This window comes from Stegostoma tigrinum, unplaced genomic scaffold (assembly GCF_030684315.1).
Source record: "Stegostoma tigrinum isolate sSteTig4 unplaced genomic scaffold, sSteTig4.hap1 scaffold_70, whole genome shotgun sequence".
Classification (NCBI taxonomy): Eukaryota; Metazoa; Chordata; class Chondrichthyes; order Orectolobiformes; family Stegostomatidae; genus Stegostoma; species Stegostoma tigrinum.
The window spans coordinates 2,008,625-2,029,701 of NW_026728643.1; the positions used below are offsets into that span (position 1 = coordinate 2,008,625).

At 39.9% G+C, this 21,077-nt stretch overlaps 1 protein-coding gene across 1 annotated transcript in view; it reads left to right on the plus strand.

Annotated features, from left to right (window-relative positions):
- The first annotated feature begins 378 nt into the window (after nt 1–378).
- LOC132209185 (ral guanine nucleotide dissociation stimulator-like 1) overlaps nt 379–21,077 on the plus strand; it is a 56,742-nt gene continuing 36,043 nt past the window's right edge. Inside the window, exons 1-7 of the mRNA XM_059644329.1 lie at nt 379–439; nt 4,275–4,474; nt 11,540–11,617; nt 13,871–13,948; nt 18,322–18,384; nt 19,780–19,860; nt 20,985–21,062. Coding sequence (XP_059500312.1) covers nt 437–439; nt 4,275–4,474; nt 11,540–11,617; nt 13,871–13,948; nt 18,322–18,384; nt 19,780–19,860; nt 20,985–21,062 — 581 coding nt within the window. The 5' untranslated portion in view covers nt 379–436. The remainder of the gene's footprint in view (nt 440–4,274; nt 4,475–11,539; nt 11,618–13,870; nt 13,949–18,321; nt 18,385–19,779; nt 19,861–20,984; nt 21,063–21,077) is intronic.

Genomic DNA, 21,077 nt, shown 5'->3' on the forward strand with positions numbered 1-21,077 from the left:
ATGAAGGCAGCCTCCCTTGCTTTGACTCTGGGTTACTCCCTTTAGATTCTGAGACAGTGCTTCCAGGGTGTGTAGAGTGATTTTTATTCATATATTGATGTGAAAGCTTTGTTGATTTTTATTTTGAGTGGCCGAAAAAGTCTGAATCCTGACGTCCATGTTGGCTCAGTTAGGATTTTAAAGTTGTGTTTTCTGAGCAAGAGCAACATGATATCAGAAGATCAAACAGATCATGGACACATGTAACTACACTGAAGTCAGCATTTTATCTTTTTTGGTCCAGTATTTAATTTTTTTATGGCAGTCTTTCTCTTTACATGTTGAATTTGGTTTTGTCTCTCATGATGTTTTCATTTATCTTATAGATTTGATTGTTGTTTCCGGTCAGTCAGCTTGCCGAAGCAGTCAGATTTCCGTCATACTACTCAGAATAAAAATGGTATGTACTGCCCTTGCTTTTTCACACACAACAAATTCCAATCCCCTGATTACTTATTCTTCATATTCCTATATACCATCCAACACTCACTCACTCGCACATTCTTCCACGATGTGCAAGATGTTTTATATATTTGGTCACAGATTTGTCCCGTTTCATTTTGAGGGAGCTGAAATGTTTGAAGGCTGATGCTCTCATCTGCTCACTTGGCCTTTTAAAGTTTCAGTTGTTCTAAGGAAGAGCAAGGTGATATTGAAAGAGTAAATAAACATTTGTGTTCACCATGAGGGTTTGCCCTTATCAACTTCTCCCCGTGCCTGACATGCTGGTTAAACAATCACCAGCTGTCTGTCTCTCTCTTGCTCATGTGAGCACAGCCCAATGATGTGGTGTGGTAATGGTGACTTTTTTTTCGAAGGTGGGTCACTTTGGAACAGACAAGCTGGGTTTTTTTGTGATAATCACTGACTGTTTATGTCAGGAAATATCTATTGCTGCACTTTTCAAATCCGAGCTACGTCCGATGGGTGTGAAATCTGGCGACAGACGTTTTTCCAAAAAATGTTGTCCATTGGAGGTTCTGAAGTTGGAGTCTGTTGGGTTCATTCAGAACTTCAAGACTGCCATTTATGTTATGCTAGTGTATTCACAGTAAATGGATAAATGGAGTTAAGAGAGAAATACATCATGATGTGATACAATGGAGCAAGCTCAAGAGACCTTATTCCTATGAATTCAAAAAATATAGTTTAAGTTCTGAGATATTCAGCAAGCAAACTGTAAGACAAATGGAGTAACAAAAGTCCGCTATGTACTAGGATAGAGATCTGTTCAAACTTTTCTAATTGGCATTAATTAAGTAAGCGACATGTGCAAATTCTTCTTTTCAATTTTAGACTGAGATAGAATAGTCACCCAATTTACATTCATGATGAACATAGAGCAACGATATAATCATGAAGAGGAATTGTGTCCCTTGATGTAGTGTAGTGGGGGTGGTGAAAATAACTGTCATGTTTTTCATAAATTTTTGACAATCATCATGACTAGAACTAACTTAAGCCACAAACTGGAGTGTGTTAATAGGGGTTAAGAGTGGGCATTAGATGGTGTTTCAATCACTGGCCACTTTCCACTGCTCTGCCACATGCTGTGCCTGGCAACCTTCAGTGAACAAAGTCCAAATTTGAACCAGATTTGCAAACCAATTCCTGAATTCGAAACAAGAAAAGAACATGTCATCTGTCAGGCAAGCTAGTGTGTTGTGGCATTTTGACTACGAGAGGAAAATAAAACAATGTTCATGTGGAACTCCACTTAATATTTGAAACCTGAATGTGCACATTTCAGTTGATTCTCTCCGCTGCATAATTAACTTCAACTCTTCCATCCTGCTTTTATTGACATATTAATATCTGCTTGAGAGATTTCCTCCATGCCTGTTGATTGCTTGCTGACTGCATGTGTACAATATACTGAGAAAACACACCAGTTTTGATTTATCGCCGCAAAAACTGTGCGTTGAGGGACCGTGATTTACTGCGCTCGATAGTATTTTTGTTTCCTTTTTGCTGGCATTGTGAAAACTTAGAACACTGGAGGGCACATCCTTCCATAGATATCCTGCCCTTTCTTCTGTTACACCGTGCAATGAATGGGAAGGAAAGGAGCGGGATGAATGATTATGAAGTAAATTTGAGTAGGGGAGCTGATAGCCTCTTACCACAACAGCAGAACAGATGGAAGGAATGAGTAGTCGGGTGAGAGAAAGGAACAGAAATTTCACCATTAAAAATGTTGAAGGCAATGTATTGACAGCTGGTAGCCTTTATTTTAGTAATGTATTGCAAACATTCAATAGTTTTGCTCTTTTAATATTTAAAGATGGACATTACATAATTTCTCTTACTGAGATTGTCATCATGGTCATAAAACATCAATTTATTTTTAATGTTATTTGTCTAACTGGATCAAAATATGATGACACATAAACAATTTGAGCTTCAAAATCTCCCCTTCCCCTACCGCATATCAATACCAGCCCACCTGGTCCCCGCCTCCCTAACCTGTTCTTCCTCTCACCTATCCCCTCCTCCCACCCCAAGCAACACACCCATTTTCTTCTGTCTAACCTCATCCCACCCCCTTGACCTATTCGACCTCCCCAGCCTGACCTATCCCCTCCCTACCTCCCCACCTACAATCACCTCTACTGGCTCCATTCCTGCCTCGAAACTTGTCTGTCTCCTCTCCACCTATATTCTCCTCTACCCATCTTCGATCCGCCTCCCCCTCTCTCCCCATTTATTTCAGAACCCTCTCCCCCTCCCCCTTTTCTGATGGAGGGTCTAGGCCCGAAACGTCGGCTTTTGTGCTCCAAAGATGCTGCCTGGCCTGCTGTGTTCATCCAGCTCCACACTTTGTTATCTTTGTTTGAAGGTTATGCTTTTCTGCAGTCATGCATTTTTATACTTGTGTGGGGTAAAGTTCTTAAAACGGCAACTTCATTTAATTGAAACACATTTTGTACAATTTTCTATGACTTGGAACAAGTCTTGGAAATACATTTCCTGTGAATACAGACGATTCATAATTCTGACAGAACCGGCCAGCTACTCTGGCAAAGTTGAGAGGTTCACATTGGATTTCAAATTTCAAATCAGGCTTCTTCAAGAGTGCTCCAATTCCCTCCTTTGCTGACATGCTCCACCCTGACCCCTGCCCAATCCCAAAGGTATATTCATCTGCTGACATGAAGGAAACTGAATTTGATATAGGGGTGCTTGATGTGATTTGAACTATGAAGTTCTTTGTGAGAGTTCTTAATTTCTTTTGCACACTCCACAGCATCAAGTATGATAACCCTTAGGCAGCACATTGGAAGAAACCTTGCATGGCATGAGTTGTGGAACAAAAAAAAACAGAGGTTTCCTTTTTCTTCAGTTTCTCCCTCCTTCTATTTTCCGCCAAGTCAGCAAACATTTTACGCCTCTCTGCTTTCCTTCCAGTTATGTAAGCTTGCTTTCAAGAGTAATTAGATTCCTCAAAACAATATTGTTCAGAAATGTGAAGTCAGTGATATTGTTAGCAGAGAATTCAAACAGGATTGAAGCCAGACTGTCATGTTTCCTGTTGCTTGCTGTGGCCTCGAGCTGTAGACAGAAGTTGCTGCACATAATTCCACATTTTCTCTGTTGTGGAAACTTTCTGGCCCGTCTGATGACTGGATTAAAGTAGAAATTGAGAAATAGTGGGTAGTCAGCTGGAGGGATTTAATATTAAATGTTTATTTACTTAAAATGATGGTTTAATATTCTTGAGATCGATACAAAATAACTCCAAGGCTCAAATTTCTGTTTTGCATGAATCTAGCTGGCCATGTTTCTGTGATGTTTTGACTTTAACTTTGTGTTTTTTTTGAATGGTTCAAGCAATACATGAAGTGACCAGCTGCTTTATCATTGGATTGAACATATTGTATCTCCTCATCAATGGTATTCCCCTCCAACCCTTCAATGCTCATATCTTTGCACTTCTAATTCCGGCCACTTTGATCTTGCCTGCATGCTTGATCTTCTTTATTCTGTCATTGGTGTGTTCAGCTACCCAGTTCTGGGACACTGTTCCAAAACATCTCCTCTTTGTCCTCAAAACCAATCTTTCTGACCAAGCTTTTGGTGACCTGCCCTAGTTTTAGCTTCATGAATCTTGGAGCGATTTTTAAATGATTATGTAAATGTGAAGCATTTTGAAATATTTCTACCATGTCAGAGATCTATACAAATAAACATTGTTCCTGCATCACATTTACTTTTTAAATTTGTATTCTCTGTAGGCATCAGGAGATGAGCTTCCATCCCATCTCACTGTCGATACCCCCAACGTTCAAATTCTTAACTCTGAGACCTCAAAAAGACTCGTCGAAAATTTTGTAATCGCTCTCATGAACAAGGAGCGTTTCTACATCCGCACATTCTTTTCGACATACAAAGCATATACCACTGCTGAAAGTGTGTTGTACATCCTCCTGGACAAGTGAGCATAAATCTTATGAGCATCTCCTTTGTTTAATGGTAATGATAGAAAAGTATGTTCTGTCGAGTAATTTTTGTTATTAATCCTTCTGGCAATGAATCGCTGAAACTAGCCGGATGGAAACAAACTCTCAGTAAACTGAGAATCTCCATCCAACCCTCAGTAAGGGAGACGATTTTTTGTTCATTGAAGACACGAACTTACCTGCACCCCAATCCCTTGGACGTTAAGCTCTGCAAATTTGGGCTTTAACTTTCATCCAGTTTCATCAGAAAAGTCCACATTTTTTAAAGTATTCTGGAGGATTTTATCCTCCACACAGATGGTTTTATCCTCCACCTTCTGCCTAAAAGGTCCAGATTCAAATTCTATCTCCTATGTCATGTGTCATAATAAGTTTGAATAACTTGATTAAAAGTAATTAGACTTGAAGTCCTTCATAAAGAGAGACTGCAGTGGGACTGATGAGCTTGTTTGTTTGCAACAAGGCAAAGCAGTCCTTCAGCTCTCCTGTTTTGTGCCCCCATCGCTTTCCAATATCCCTGATCCCAAATGGTGGCACAAATCATGTTTAAGCAACCCGCTAGTGATTTGGGACAGAAGTGAATAAAACATACTCACAAAACATAATGCTGAGACAGGTGGCAATGTATTTTTGATTATTTTTTCGCAATAATGAAGCGATCGAGAACCAGTACAATACAACGATTAAAAAGTGTGGTGAATGTATTAGGACAATGTCTAGACCTTGGTATTAAAGATAAACAGTGACGTTGACTTCCTTCAATGCTTTTTATGTAGTTTGGAGCTTCCTACAACTATGTTTGGAATGTTTAAGTTTCTGCATGTAGTGAATGGAAAAATGTTATTTTAATTGAAAGAAGCCTATCAATTGTCTGTAGTAACAAAGTGTGGAGCTGGATGAACACAGCAGGCTAAGCAGCATCTTAGGAGCACACACACTGACGTGTCAGGCCTAGACCCAGCTTTTGTGCTCTGACGATGCTGCTTGGCCTGCTGTGTTCATCCAGCTCCACACTTTGTTAATTCGATTCTCCAGCATCTGCAGTTCCCATTATCTCTGATCAATTGTCTGTAAGTCTGTGTTGGGCATAACAATCAAAGTTTGGAAGCTGAGTTCAGGGTGAGGAACCTTCATTGCAAAACTGAAATGTTGGTCAAATGAATGTCTGCTTCCAACTGAAATATGCAGGAATACCACAATTTTGTAATAATGGGTGAAATGTTTTTCAAATGACATCAGTGATGGTTTCTCTTGTCACCTCAGTTTTTATACATTAGTTTTTTGCATGTTGGGTGAGGATTGAACAGTTTATGTACTTCACAAATGATGTTTTGGGGTAATTTATCAAAACTCAGTTCGGGAACAAAGCGATTCTCACCACTGCTGACCTTCAATTGATGTATCTCTGACATTAGAGGGATATCCCTGGGTAGGAAAATTTTCCCAAATGTGCTATGGTTATAAAATTTGAGAAAATCAGCAAATAACCAGAGATGATTAGATTTTTCTTCAAAGCAGTAAGCTGATGAGCTGGCTTTCATGAACCCAATGGGTTGCAGAAATCGATCCAGCTGGACCTTTCAAAAGTGAATTTGGGTTTTTCTTTATGCCTGTTGCCAAAATATTCTCTTTCTTTGCCCAACTAAATAAATGTTCCAGCAGAATAATTCCAGCAATAAGCTTCTGAGTTTTTAAAAAAAGATGACCCATACTTGCCGTAGAATTTGAAACATCACAGCTCACTCATGTGTCTCATGTTATCTCTCAGAGGTGAGATAGTGGACAACGATTCTTCGCAGGTTATTACTTTCTTATTTGCTTTTGTGTTAGGCTGGTGGTCATCTTAGATGATGGTATTCTTTTAAAGGTAAAGCGAAAATTTCGTAAAACCAAGGAATCTCAGCAAACTGTGGTTTGTTGAAATTTGAGGAGTTTGGTTCTCATTAAACTCTAAGGTAGCTATGGTTAAGACAATCATCTGTTATATTTACTGTCTCCTCCTTTCACAATGTAGCTGTTTATTACTTTGGCTGCTTAGATCTCTAACTTGTCCATTGTCTTTTGGTGAAAGTCTCCATCTGCAGGGAGATTCTTGGAGTTTTTAAAAAGTCACCAACAAAATGGCTTCCATGCCATTCAAAAGTTCAAACCCATTTTACCAATTGGACAGATTTTGTGTTTAAGATTAGTGTTTGAGCCAACCATTTTAATTCGGCTAAAAGATCATCATAATTCAACGGATGTTTATAGCATCCGTTCACCTTACACGCACCCTACATTTCAAAATTTTCCTTTATCCGTGGTGAAAGGGAGAAACCGTCTGACTAGATGCTACAGTTATTTTGGTGTTCTGTAATTAGATCCAGGGAATTCATCTCTTTTTACTTGAGTGTTCTCATTTACTGAGGTTTTTATTTGAGACAGAGAATTAACTTGAGTTCAAAATGGTTAGGATCGTATAGTATGAGTATAATTTTAAAAATCTGTTCCTGCCCAAGTTTTCCAAGTGTTGACGATCAGTCCATGACTTCTGAAGGAATGAATTTATGACTGACAGATTTGGTGACGTGACAAAGATGCGCTCAAAAATTAACCTTAGAGGACTTCAGAATACTGCAGAGAAATATAGGTTTAGCAAGTCGTCAATGATCTGACAAATAGAGTTGTATATGGTAAATTTGAAGTCCATTTTGGCAGAAAGAATAGCAGTTTTGTTTTTATTGAGGGAGATTGCATTGCTCTGAGATACAGTGGAATCTGGGTATCCTCGTGCATGAATCACAAAATGATCGTGTACAGACATGTTAAGTAATTTGGAAAGCAATTAAATGCAGAGCAGAGCTCTGGAATATTGTAAATGCAAAGATAAACAGATACTTGTTGAGGGAGAGGAGGTGAAAGGTCATTAGGAGAGGCAGGAATGTAGATTTGAAGTTACGATCAGATGAGACAGAACCACATTGAATGCTTTACTCTTCCCTCCTTGTATGGGAAGTGGCAGGTATGCTGTAAAATGCCAAATTGGAGTTTCAATGCAAAGTATTAACAAACTCGGTAATCAAGGCTTCAAATGCCGAAATCCTGAACCTTCAGATGTTTTTCAGTGGCTGAATGCAAATTGTAGATTCAAGCTTGTTTAAAATCACTTAGTTTGTGCTGTCTGACCAATTGCAGATATGGAAGCTTTGACACCTCAGAGGCAGAAGAGATTCCAGTAATCGATTCAGTGAGCACAAAGTAAGCTTCAGTCTAATGTGTGACTTAATTAAGTTTCATCCAAAATACAACAATGTTAAAAAACCTGCTGGCACTTCCTGTAAGATCTATGGAGGGCCTTCCTCCCACAGCAATGCAGCAAACACTGGACAGCAGCAGTCACATTAACAAAGTTGCTTGATTGTATCAAAAATCTACACAGATTTTGTTTGTTTAAAAAGAAAAGTTGTATCAACAGAAAAGATCCAAAAGTGTTCAGTGAAAAATTGCTCATCCATTCACTATTCAGATCTCCATTTGTCACCAAACATTTAGATAGCTGAGCTCTGAATTAAGGATACAACATGTTGAAGAATTGAGGTTCCTACCTTCTCCCCTCCCCTCAGTCTGCCTGTGGTGTCTTTCAAATCTCCTGTGAAGGTTTTGAAGAAAAACCTACTCGCAGTACATCTGGAGGGTGATCTATTTTATAAAAACAGTTGACCAAGAATGAAATCGAGGCAGAGCTGCAATCTTTTCTTTGCTGTCATTACGGTTGGTATTGCTGAGCTGAGACAAAAGAGATCTGCAGGCCAATGTCCACTGTAGGAGTTGAGGAGCTCCAATATTTGCCAGAGAGACAGACATGTGCAGCTCTGAGCTGGTGACTTAATTCATGCCCAGTGCGTCGTTAAGCCGGCTACTTTGCCCACCGCTGACAATACAGTATAATGGTGCAGAAGAGAGTTCAGCTTTCCTCCTGAACTCCCCTCCACTTTACCAGGAATGTCATGTCTCAGGCCAAGGCCAGTTGACTTGGGACATTCAGCCCTGTATGTACAGACAGTATCTGAAGTTCTTCATTGGAAAGTTGGTTGCCCTTCTATATTTGGGCCAGGAGCTCTTTGTTTGAGATATTTTTAGACTTTACAACAAATATAAAATGTTGAAGATATGAATCTGTTACATCCTTCTGTCCCTCTCTCTGTCTTTACAACCACACTCCAGTCTCACGGTCTTATCCTGTAAACTATCGTTCAGGGTTTTGGGGAGACCAATGACCATATTCTGTAGTTGCGTCTTGACCCGTTGTTAGAAAATTAGCTCTCAATGGCATGAAATGCCGACTCAATGTCTTTCAGGTGTATGGAGATAATTTTCTTGTGGATGTGGATGTTTCCTCAAATTTACTTGATAACACTTTTAGGACCATTTGCAGATCACCTGACGGTGCAAACTACAAGGTAGATGGGAAACCATGCTCTCTAAAATCTGTCATGAAAGAGTAAATTTGAATACAATATGTGGTTAAGGTTTGCTTTATTCAGAGCACAAGGAATACAAAGGAAACTACCGATGAGCTAAGAATTACTGGGTACAAGTGTTTGTTTAAAATGACATTCTTCACAACTAATTTCAGCAGCGGAAACAATGCTAACATTCCGAGCTGTGAGGAGCTTGAAAATCCAATTCCTCTAGAGACAGTTGCTGAGATCAGAAAGTAAGTATTGATCCAATGCGTGAGGAAATGATGCTTGAATCAGAATACAACTATGTGAAGGGCAAACTCTGGAGGCCGCCATTTTCAGGAACATTATTTAGAGACTTTCTCCTGAAACTTAGCAGCATCTGTGGTGAGAAAGCAGAGTGGGCATTTTGAGTTGAGGTTCCCATGTTCAGAACTTCGCATCTCTGAAGACGTGTCGCTTGGCTCAACTTGAACTCTGTTTTCTGTCTGTAGATGCTGCAAAACCTGTTGAGTTTCTCCAGCAATGTCTGCTTTTCTTTCAGCTTGTCGGCTTCTGTAGTTTGTTCTTTTACATTAAAGAAACAGTTGGCTGTTGTTCTAATATTTGCTCTGTTCTTAGTGTTGTAAAAAGAAATTTTAGATGGAAGATTGTGGTTCATGCTGCAGGCCTCCTGCTGGAACTGCAACCTGGAGGCCTTGGCCGATTCCAGCGGTGACCAACAAAGAGATCATTGCCGGGTTACTCACCAGTTGACGGTTTGGCTCAGTTTTGACAGCTGCTAGTCCAGTGAAAGGGATGGCAGATCAGCACCTTTCTCAGCCCTACTGTTAATGCTGATTGTCACTGAGGTTGTGTAAGTGGGCGCCATCAGGAAAGTGAGGGAGGCAGTCCTTAGATGTCAGGGAGAGCCCAGGTGAAAAAGAGAACTGGCCCATGTCACATAGCTTTGCAATGTGTAGGTGGTAAACTCCCTCCCTGCCATTTTCCTAATACTCCAACCTCCAATTTAATTGTCAGCGAATGATTGGCCATGCATTAACACACAGTCTTTAATGGAATATTTCTTTTCCAAACATTGGACTGTGCACTGCCGGTAAATATATTGAAAAACTTGACTCTCTAACTCTGTTTGCAGTGTTATTGCATGTCCCACCTCCCCGCATCGCCCAAAAAAATCCAGACCATTGTGCTTTGAGAACTTGTGTGAAAGTTGAAATCCCTTCTTCCTTGCAACTCCCCCAGCTCCTCTTCCAGACTCAACTCCTGTCACTTGCAAACCACCTGTTAGAGCTTGGAAGGGAAAAACAAATCTCGATCTATTGTAGTTACATACATCAGAAATGTTGCCTGTTTAACAAATCCAGTTGAATAGGACTTGAAAACTTGAGAGGGCTTGTCATCTGAAGAGTGGTTGAGGGTTTTGGTTCAGTTTAGGATGGAGTTTAGAAGGATGGGAGGGAATTTTATTGGCACTTACAGAATACTGAGAGGCCTGGAAGGATTGTACATGGAACAGAGAAGATGTTTCCACTAGGAGGAGAGATTAGGACATGCGGGCACAGTCGCGGAGTGAAGAGGCCAACCTTTAGAACTAAGGTAAGAAAGAATTTCTTCAGACAGGGAGTGGTTAATCTGAGGAAAACATTGCAGGAAGCCGACGTCATTCGGACTATTTAAGATAGAGAGAGAAATGGGTTCTTGATTAATAAGGGGATCAAGGGTTTCAGAAGAAGGCTGGCGATTGGGCTTCAGAAACATCACAGCCAGAATTGAATGGCAAAGCAGACTGAGGAGGTCGAATGAGCTAATTCTGCCCCTATATCTTATGGTCTTATGGATTTGACACTAAATATTTCAATGGTCCTTTTGTGATGAAGCCACTTCTGGGTGCAAGTGCTTGTTTGAAATGTCTTTAATTTTTGCCTTATATAGTCAGGAAGGCAAATGCAATGTTGGCATTTATTGTGAAAAGATATGAATCTAAAAACAGGGCTGTACCTCTGAGGCTTTATAAGGCTCTGGTCTGGCCGTACTTGGAGTACTGCGTGCAGACTTGGGCCCATATCTCAGGAAGGATGTCCTGTCCCTGGAACATGTTCAGAGGAGGTTCACGAGAATGGTCCAGGGAATGGAAACCTTAAAATATGAGGAACGGTTGATGACTCTGAGACTATACTCATTTGGAGTTTAGAAGGATGAGGGGTGATCGAATTGAAACTTTCAGAACACTGAATGGCCTCGACAGAATGGTTGTTGGGAAGATGCTTCCATTGGTAGGAGAGACGAGGCCCCGAGGGCACAGCCTTAGAATGAAGACAAGACCTTTTAAATTGGAGATTTGCAGAAACTTCTTCAGCCAGAGAGTTTTAAATCTGTGAAATTCACTGCCACAGAATGCTGTGGAGGCCAGGAAATTTAAAACTGAGACAGATAGGTGCCTGATTATCAAGGGGATCAAGGGCTATGGGGAGAAAGCAGGAGAATGGGGTTGAGGAACTTATCAGCCATGACTAAATGGCAGAACAGACTCAATGGGCCGAATAGCCTAATTTCTGCACCTATGTCTTACGGTTTTGTGGTCTTAAATAATTGCAGGTCTAAAACCTTTGACAGCCCAAACTCTGAGAAAGATGAAGAACCAGGTTCACCAAAAGAGACAGCAACAATTTCAAAGTAAGTTTCATCCTTCTGTGCTTCATTCATAATACATACCATGAAAAGAAATTGCTGTGAATATAGTAGCTCTTGAAAGATTATATCGCCATTCGAGACAATAAAAATCACATTAAAGAAACAGCTTTAATCCCTCCGAGGCCATTGCCAGTAATTAAATCAATGACACATTTCAGCCTTTGATCGATAGAAAACATTCAAAAATGTTCAGTGAAAATTTGATTGGCCCTCAACATCCAGACCTTGTGATCTAACTTGCAACAATGCTAAACTGCGAAACCTCCCACCCCCCCTCAAATGCACCAGCCGATGTAACTGGAGTGTCCTACATATTTTCTCTGAAAATTTGGAAAGCAAACCATCTAGTGTAGTCATTCATCTGGACTTTGACCAAATGAGGACTTGAAATACAGAGCATTTTGGGATTCAAAATTTATTTTCAATGTTTACAAGTCATTTGTAGATGCAAATCCTTTCCTTAATTTGTGCTTCATGAGCACTTGCAGCTGCAGATATTTTGGCCGGAGAGATTGTCGGGTGGGTGGGAATCAAAGTTTGCCAGGCATCTGTGTAACCATGAGGAAGCAAGTTTGATCAGAAGTACTTTTGATGTGTTTTAATTCTGCAATTTGGAATGCAGCAGTGTGAAAAGGGAATGATGGAGTATCATTGATTTCAAAACTTTTTGTGCAATGTAATGAATGCCACTCCAGACTATGGCAGTCACATTAAAGTGTCTGCTGGACTGCTTTCCTAGAAAATTCATGGTAGAGATATTTACCTTAAATGATAGCATCACCATTGAAGCATCCAAAACACTGAGATGGGAAATTGTTTTCAGATCAATATTGAGGTTATATTTCTGGACAATGTGGCTCTGGTAAAAATACTAAAGCAATGGGTTAATCTCCTCTACCCCACCTCAGCACTTCTCTGTGTTCCTCCTTCCTACTTCAGCTGCACCCTCCCCACAAACTTCCTCCAAGTTCATTGAAGTGTCCTCCAAACGTCTGTGACATTTGAAGAAATATGTTATCAATTAAGAATGTGACCTGCTCCCCGTGTCCGAGCCTTGGTATTTCTCCCATACAATATTGCCATTGAATAATTTGCATTTTGAATTATCTAAATTGGCCATTTGCCATGTGTATCCATGGAGTCAGGCAGAGACCTGGAATTAATCCTGAGCTTATTCTGTCCAGGTCTTTAAGGAAACTCAGAACTGTTAAAAGAGCAGGAAAGAAAAATGATTTTTTTTCAGCAAAACAGCCACTGGTGACTAATCTGACCTTAAGCTTCAGTGAATTTGAGCAATGACAAATTCCTACATCAGTGCTCCGAATCAAACTTTGAGTTACAAGCTGTGCTTGTGAGGGTTGAATTGTCAATAGTCTGTAAAGAGCTTGAGTTTCTTTGCCAGAGATGAGGAAGTTAAACTTAAATCCTCTCTTTTGGGATGTTTGTTGTCTGTCCCAGTGTAGAGGTTCTTTATTTGACCTCTTTACTCCTCATCTACCCACTGGCTCCCCCTCACAGCCAAAATAAGATAAGAGTGCCAGAAATTAAAAATGTGATCATGTGCACAAGTAAAATGATTTATTTGGTGTTTTGTGACCAGTTGCAGCTGTGAAAATGTTGACATGTCACACTGTGTAGTGGGTGGAAACCTAAGTTTGTCAGAAACTGAAGGAGTAATTGACAAGTAAATTTGATGTGACGACAGATTAAACCTGTTGTATGGTATTTGGGATCTAATACTGTGAAAGGAAACTGTTGGGATTTGCTGTAGGATTATGTCAGGGTTGCCTCAGGAAGATACCCCAATTGGCAGTGCAGTGAGCACCAATCCAGACAACAGCAATCACATGAAGCAACTGCTTCACTGCTTCTGCAATGTTTGGCTTATTTTAAGAGATGGAATAATGTTGAATTAGCATAAAGCATTCAAAGCTTTTCAATGGTAGACTGAAATTTGCTTGTCTTTCAGTATCAAGTTCTTGCACAGCGCAGGAACGGCTTTCAACAAGGGTGAAATACTGAAGAAATGGTTTTCTCTCCTTATTGCCCTGCTCTGTCTCTTCCAACCCACACCCCAGCACTGCCTCAGTATGAAGGCCTGTGGGCATCCTGTGGAAGTCAAAAGGACCCCTCTCTCAACACTGTGATTTTTTGTTGTTGAATTGGGTTGGATTTAATTCTGGACGTGTTTGCCTGTTCTAAATGACTTAATTTGTTCTCTTCGATCAATTGCAGTTCTGGAAATGTTGACAGTGCAAATGGTGAGGAAAATGGAAGTTGTGTTTCTTCAGGATCCAGCGAAATAATTGCTGAGTCAGTTTAATTGCATGCATGACAAAGTGAATCATTATTCAGAATATGACAAAGCGGTAGGAAATAGCTGGGGAGCTAGCAGTTTGTGCAATGTTATACAGCCATCAAATGGTAATAGCCCAGAGACAATGATTTGATGTTTGTACCAGCTCTCAAAGAGGGACTTGCCTACGTTCGCTCCTAAGTCCTTTTACTGTGTAATACTGCGAAACCTCTCCTTTCGAAAATTGTAGTTCACTTTTGAAGACCGCAATTGAAGCTGCATCCACCACACTATTCGGCAGAGCTTTCCAGTTCCTGAATAGGCTATTGAAAAAAAAAATTCCTTGTCACCATTGGTTCTTTTTGCTGATCATCTCAAATCAGTGTCCTTTTCTCCTTAAGCCTTCTGTCACAAGGCACCGATTGTTCTTATCCATTCTAACCAAATCCCTTATGATTTTGAACACTTTTAAAATCACTTCTTAGTTTTCTCCAAGAGCAGCCTGAGCTTCTTCAGGCTCTCCACAGGGCTGTCTAGTTTGTCATCTCTGGTAATATTTTTTGGGAATGTTTTGTGCACCCTCTCAAATCCCTTCCTGAAGTGTGGTTGGTAAATACCAGAGTTGAGGGCATATCAGGAGTTTTTTTTTATAATGATTTGTCAGAACATATTTGTTTTTCATACAATGCTCCAATTTTTAAAGTTCAGAATCCTGATGATATCTTCAACCTGCACTACCACTTCTATAATTATTGTGCACACACACACACACACACTATATATCGAATATCAGACATGGATCATTTCAGGAAGCACCATATCATAAGATATTTATTTTGGCTCCAGAAGAGAAGAAGGAACAATCCAGAATAATTTTGATTTGGAGGAGGTCCAACTTCAAAAGGAGCAAGAAGGCGTTTGCAGCAAGTAAATTTCAACACAAGTTTAGGCAAAACTGCAATGAAACAGCAGTCTGTCTTACAGCAGGAGGTTGTTTAGTGACAATCTCAGAGTGTTCCCACAAGCAGGAGAGAGTGGCACATGGTACAAATGATGAGGATTATTGATGACCCCAATATGTACAGAGTGAAATATAGGTACTTCAGAAGGGAAGTGTAGAAGGAAAGGAGACTGGCAAACATTTTCAGGTGCCTTGCAGCATTCAGTAATCTCTTGCTAAATGTGGATTTGCATGCACAAGAGATTTAAAGGACCCACAAAATATTGTGCCATATTAATGCAGTCAGAATGATTTCACGGGCAATACACACATGTTCTAATTTTCAAAATGAAAAGAAAAGAGATGTGGAAATCCAGTGTGTGACGTTCATTCTGCTTCCCCGACATTTACATTAGATTTTCTTTTCTCAAAGATGAACTTGTAACTATTTTGGGCTCTCCTATTTCCTGCAGGAATCCTTGACAACATCCTGTGATGAACTTGTTTGTTTACAACAAGGCAAAGCAGTCCTTCAGTTCTCCTGTTCTGTGCCCCTATCCCCTTCCAATATCCCTGATCCCAAATGGTGGCACAAATCATGATTAAGCACCCCGCTAGTGGTTTGGGACAAAAGTGAATAAAACATACTCACAAAACATAATACAGAGACAGGTGGCAAAGTATTTTTGATTAATTTTTCGCAATAATGAAGTGATTTTGACCCAGTACAACACAAAGTTTAATAAGTGCGGTGAATGTGTTAGGACAATGACTAGACCTTGAGATTAAGGATAAAATGTAACATTGACTTCCTTCAATGCTTTTTATGTAGTTTGGAGCTTCCTGAAACAATGTTTGGGATGTCTAAGTTTCTGCATGTAGTGAATGGAAGAGTGCTATTTTAATTGAACAAAATCTATCAATTTCTGTAAGTCTGTGTTGGGCATAACAATAAAAGTTTGGAAGCTGAATGCAGTATGAGGAGCCTTTTTGCAAAACTGAAATGTTGGTCAAATGAATGTCTGTTTACCACTGAAATATGCAGGAGTACCGCAATTCTGTCATAATGGGTTGCATATTTTTCAAATGACATCAGTGATGGTTTCTCTTGTCACCTCAGTTTTTTTTAATACATTAGTTTTCTGAATGTCGGTGAGTATTTAACAGTTTATGCAATTCACAAATGGTTTTTTGGGGTAACTGATCAAAACTCAGTTCAGAGACAAAGCGATTCTCACCACTGCTGACCTTCAATTGATGTGCCTCTGACATTATAGGGACACCCCGGGGATGAAAAGTTTCACAAATGTGCTATGCTTATAAAATTTGAGAAGATCAGCAAATAACCAGAGGTGATTAGATTTTTCTTCAAAGCAGTAAGCTAATGAGCTGGCTTTCATGAACCCAATGGATTGCAGAAATGATCCAGCTGGTCCTTTCAAAAGGGAATTTGGGTTTCTCTTTTTTCCTGTGGCCAAAATATTCTCTTTCTTTGCCCAAGTAAATAAATGTTCCAGCAGAATAATTCCAGCAATAAGCTTTTGAGTTTTAAAGAAAAAGATGACCTATACTTGCCCTCGAATTTTAAACATGACAGCTCACTCATGTGTCTCACATTATCTCTCAGAGGTTCAATAGTGCATAAAGATTCTTCGCAGGTTATTACTTTCTTATTTGCTTTTGTATTGTGCCTGTAGTCATCTTAGATGACGGTATTCTTTTAAAGGTCAAGCGAAAAATTTGTAAAACGAAGGAATCTCAGCAAAATGTGGTTTGTTGAAATTTGAGGAGGTTGGTTCTCATTAAGCTCTGAGATCGTTCTGGTTAAGACAATCATCTGTTATATTTACTATCTCCTCCTTTCACAGTGTAACTGTTTATTACATTGGCTGCTTAGATCACTGACTTGTCTAATGTCTTTTGGTGAATGTTTCCATTTGCAGGGAGATCCTTGCGAGATTTTAAAAAGTCAACAACAAAATGGCTTCCATGCCATTCGAAAGTTCAAATCCATTTTACTAATTGGACAGATGTTGTGTTTAAGATTCGTGTTTGAGTCAACCATTTGAATTCAGCTAAAAGATCATCATAATTCAATGGATGCTAATAGTATCCATTCACCTTACACACATCCTACATTTCAAGATTTTCCTATATCCATAGTGAAAGGGAGAAACAGGCTGACTAGATGCTACAGTTATTTTGGTCTTCTGTAATTAGATCCAAGGAATTCATCCCTTTTTGCATGAGTGTTCTCATTTACTTAGGTGTTTATTTGAGACAGAGAATTAACTGGAGCTCAAAATTGTTTGGATCACATAATTCCAATATAATTTTAATAATCTGTTTCTGGCCAAGTTTTCGAAGTATTGACGAACAGTCGATGACTTACGAAGGAATGAATTTATGGCTGACAGATGTGCTGAAGAGACAAAAATGCATTAAAAATTAACCTCAGAGGACATTGGAATACTGCAGAGAAAGAGAGGTTGAGCAAGTCGTCAAAGATCTGACAAAGACAGTTGAACATGGGTAAATTTGAAGTCCATTTTGGCAGGAAGCATAGCAGTTTTTTTTGTTGAAGGAGATTGCATAGCTCTGAGATACAGTGGATTCTGGGTATCCTCGTGCATGAATCACAAATTGCTTATGTACAGATACATTAAGTAATTAGGAAAGCAAATAAATGTTTTCATTTTATCATGAAGGAACTTAAACACAAAATTAGGGATCACTGGTGAGCCCATATCTTGAATGTTTTTCTTTGTGGTGGTCAGCCTTATTTAAAGATGGAAGTAAATATATGAGAGGCAGTTCAGAACAGGTTTACCAGAATAATACCGAGCCTAAGTGACTTGCCTCACAAGGAAAATTTGTACAGACAAGGCTTGCATCAGTCGGTGTTTAGGGCGGAAGGCGCAATGTGATTGAAAGAAAAAAACCTGAGCATTTGTACAGGGTAGATATGCAGACGGTGTTTCCTCTTACAGAAGAGACTAGAATGAAGGGCGAGTGTCTAAAATTCAGTGGTTGTCAACTTAAAACAGTGGTTTTTTAAATATCTCAAAATGTGGGTATTCTTTTAAGTTTTCTTCCTGAAAAGATGGTAAAAGCAGAGCACTGGAATACTGTAAATGGAAAGATAAATAGATACTTGTTGAGAGCAAGGGAGTGAAAGGTCACTCAGATAGGCAGGAATGTAGATTTGAAGTTACGATCAGATGAGACAGAACCACATTGAATGTTTTACTCTTCTCTGTTGTATGGGATGTGGCAGGTATGCTGTAAAATGCCAAATTGGAGTTTCAATGCAAAGTATTAACAAACTCGATAATCAAGGCTTCAAATGCCGAAATCCCGAACCTTCAGATGTTTTTCAGTGGCTGAATGCAAATTGTAGATTCAAGCTTGTTTAAAATCACTTAGTTTGTGCTGTCTGACCAATTGCAGATATGGAAGCTTTGACACCTCAGAGGCAGAAGAGATTCCAGTAATCGATTCAGTGAACACAAAGTAAGCTTCAGTCTAATGTGTGACTTAATTAAGTTTCATCCAAAATACAACAATGTTAAAAAACCTGCTGGCACTTCCTGTAAGATCTGTGGAGGGCCTTCCTCCCACAGCAATGCAGCAAACACTAGACAGCAGCAGTCACATTAACGAAGTTGCTTGATTGTATCAAAAATCTACACAGATTTTGTTTGTTTAAAAAGAAAAGCTGTATTAACAGAAAAGATCCAAAAGTGTTCAGTGAAAAAAATTGCTCATCCATTCACTATGCAGATCTTCATTTGTCGCCAAACATTTAGATAGCTGAGCTCTGAATTAAGGATACCACATGTCGAAGAATTGAGGTTCCTACCTCATCCCCTACCCTCAGTCTGCCTGTGGTGTCTTTCAAATCTCCTGTGAAGGTTTTGAAGAAAAACCTGCTGCTGTCCATGAACACACTAAATCTGGAGGGTGATCTTTTTTCATAAAAACAGTTGACAAAAGGATGAAATAGGGGCAGAGCTGCAATCTTTACAATTGTCATTGCCGAGCTTATAGAAAAGAGATTTGCAGGCCAATGTCCACTGCGGGAGTTGAGGAACTCTAATATTTACCAGAGAGACAGACAGACACAAGTGGCTGTCAGCTGGTGACGTGATTCATGCCCAGTGAGTCATTAAACCACCTACTTTGCCCACCTCTGACAATACAGTATAATGGTGCAGAAGAGAGTTCAGCTTTCCTCCTGAACTCCCCTCTACTTTGCCAAGAATGTCATGTCTCAGGCCAAGGCCAGTTGACTTGGGACATTCAGCCCTGAATGTAGAGACGCTATCTGAAGTTCTTCACTGGAAAGTTGGTTGCCTTTCTATATTTGGGCCTGGAGCTCTTTGTTTGAGATATTTTTAGACTCTGCAACAAATATAAAATGTTGAAGAAATGGATTTGTTGCATCCTTCTCCCTCTCTCTCTCTCTCTCTCTCTCTTTACTTCCACACTCCAGTCTCATGGTCTTATCTTGCAAACTACCGTTGGGGGTTTCGGGGAGACCAATGACCATATTCTGTAGTTGCGTCTTGACCCGTTGTTAGAAAATTAGCTGTCAATGGCACAAAATGCCGACTCAATGTCTTTCAGGTGTATGGAGATAATTTTCTTGTGGATGTGGATGTTTGCTCAAATTTACTTGATAACACTTTTAGGACCATTTGCAGATCACCTGAAAGTGCAAACTACAAGGTAGATGGGAAACCTTGCACTCTAAAATCTGTCATGAAAGAGTAAGTTTGAATACAATAAGTGGTTAAGGTTTTGCTTTATTCAGAGTACAAGGAATACAAAGGAAACTGCCGATGAGCTAAGAATTACTGGGTGCAAGTATTTGTTTAAAATGACATTCTTCACAACTAATTTCAGCATCGGGAACAATGATAACATTCTGAGCTGTGAGGAGCTTGAAAATCCAATTCCTCCAAAGACAGTTGCTGAGATCAGAAAGTAAGTATTGATCCAATATGTGAGGAAATGATGCTTTAATCGGAATACAAAAATATGAAGGGCAGCTGCTGGAGGTCTGGCATTTTCAGGAGCATTACATAGAGGCTATCTCCCGAAACTTAGCAGCATCTGTGGAGAGAAAGCAGAGTGGGCGCTTTGAGTTAAGGTTCCCCTGTTTAGAACTTCACACCTCTGAAGAAATGTCACCTGGCTTCACTTGAACTCTGTTTTCTGTCTGCAGATGCTGCAAAACCTGTAGAGTTTCTCCAGAAACATCTGCCTTTCTTTCAGATTGCCGGTGTCCATAGTTTGTTTGTTTTCACATTAAAGAAACAGTTGGCTGTTGTTCTAATATTTGCTCTGTTCTTAGTGTTGTAAAAAGAAATTTTAGATGGAAGCTTGTGGTTCATGCTGCAGGCCTTCTGCTGGATCTGAAACCTGGAGGCCTTGGCCGATTCCAGCGGTGACCAATACAGAGATTGCTGCCGGCGTTACTCACCAGCTGACGGTTTGGATCAGTTTTGACAGCTGCTGGTCCAGTGAAAGGGATGGCAGATCAGCATCCTTCTCAGCCCAACTGTTAATGCTGATTGTCACTGAGGTTGTGTATGCACTGTCCCTGGAACGGGTTCAGAGGAGGTTCATGAGAATGGTCCAGGGAATGGAAAGCTTAAAATATGAGGAACGTTTGAGGACTCTGAGACTATACTCATTGGAGATTAGATGGATGAGGGGTGATCTAATTGAAACTTTTAGAATACTGAATGGCCTGGACAGAGTGGATGTTGGGAAGATGCTTTCATTGGTAGGAGAGACTAGGACCCGAGGGCCCACTTTTAGAATAAAGAGGAGATCTTTTCAATTGGAGATTTGGAGAAACCTCTTCAGCCAGAGAGTGTTGAATCTGTGAAATTCACTGCCACAGAAGGCTGTAGGGGCCAGGTCATTGAGTACATTTAAAACTGAGACAGATTATCAAGGGGATTAAGGGTTATGGGGAGAAAGCAGGAGAATGGTGTTGAGGAACTTATCATCCTGACTGAATGGCAGAACTGACTCAATGGGCCGAATGGCCTAATTTCTGCTCCTCTGTCTTATGGTCTTATGGTCTGAATGAATTGCAGGTCTAAAACCTTTGACAGCCCAAACTCTGAGAAAGATGAAGAACGAAGTTCACCAAAAGCGACTGCAGACATTTCAAAGTAAGTTTCATCCTT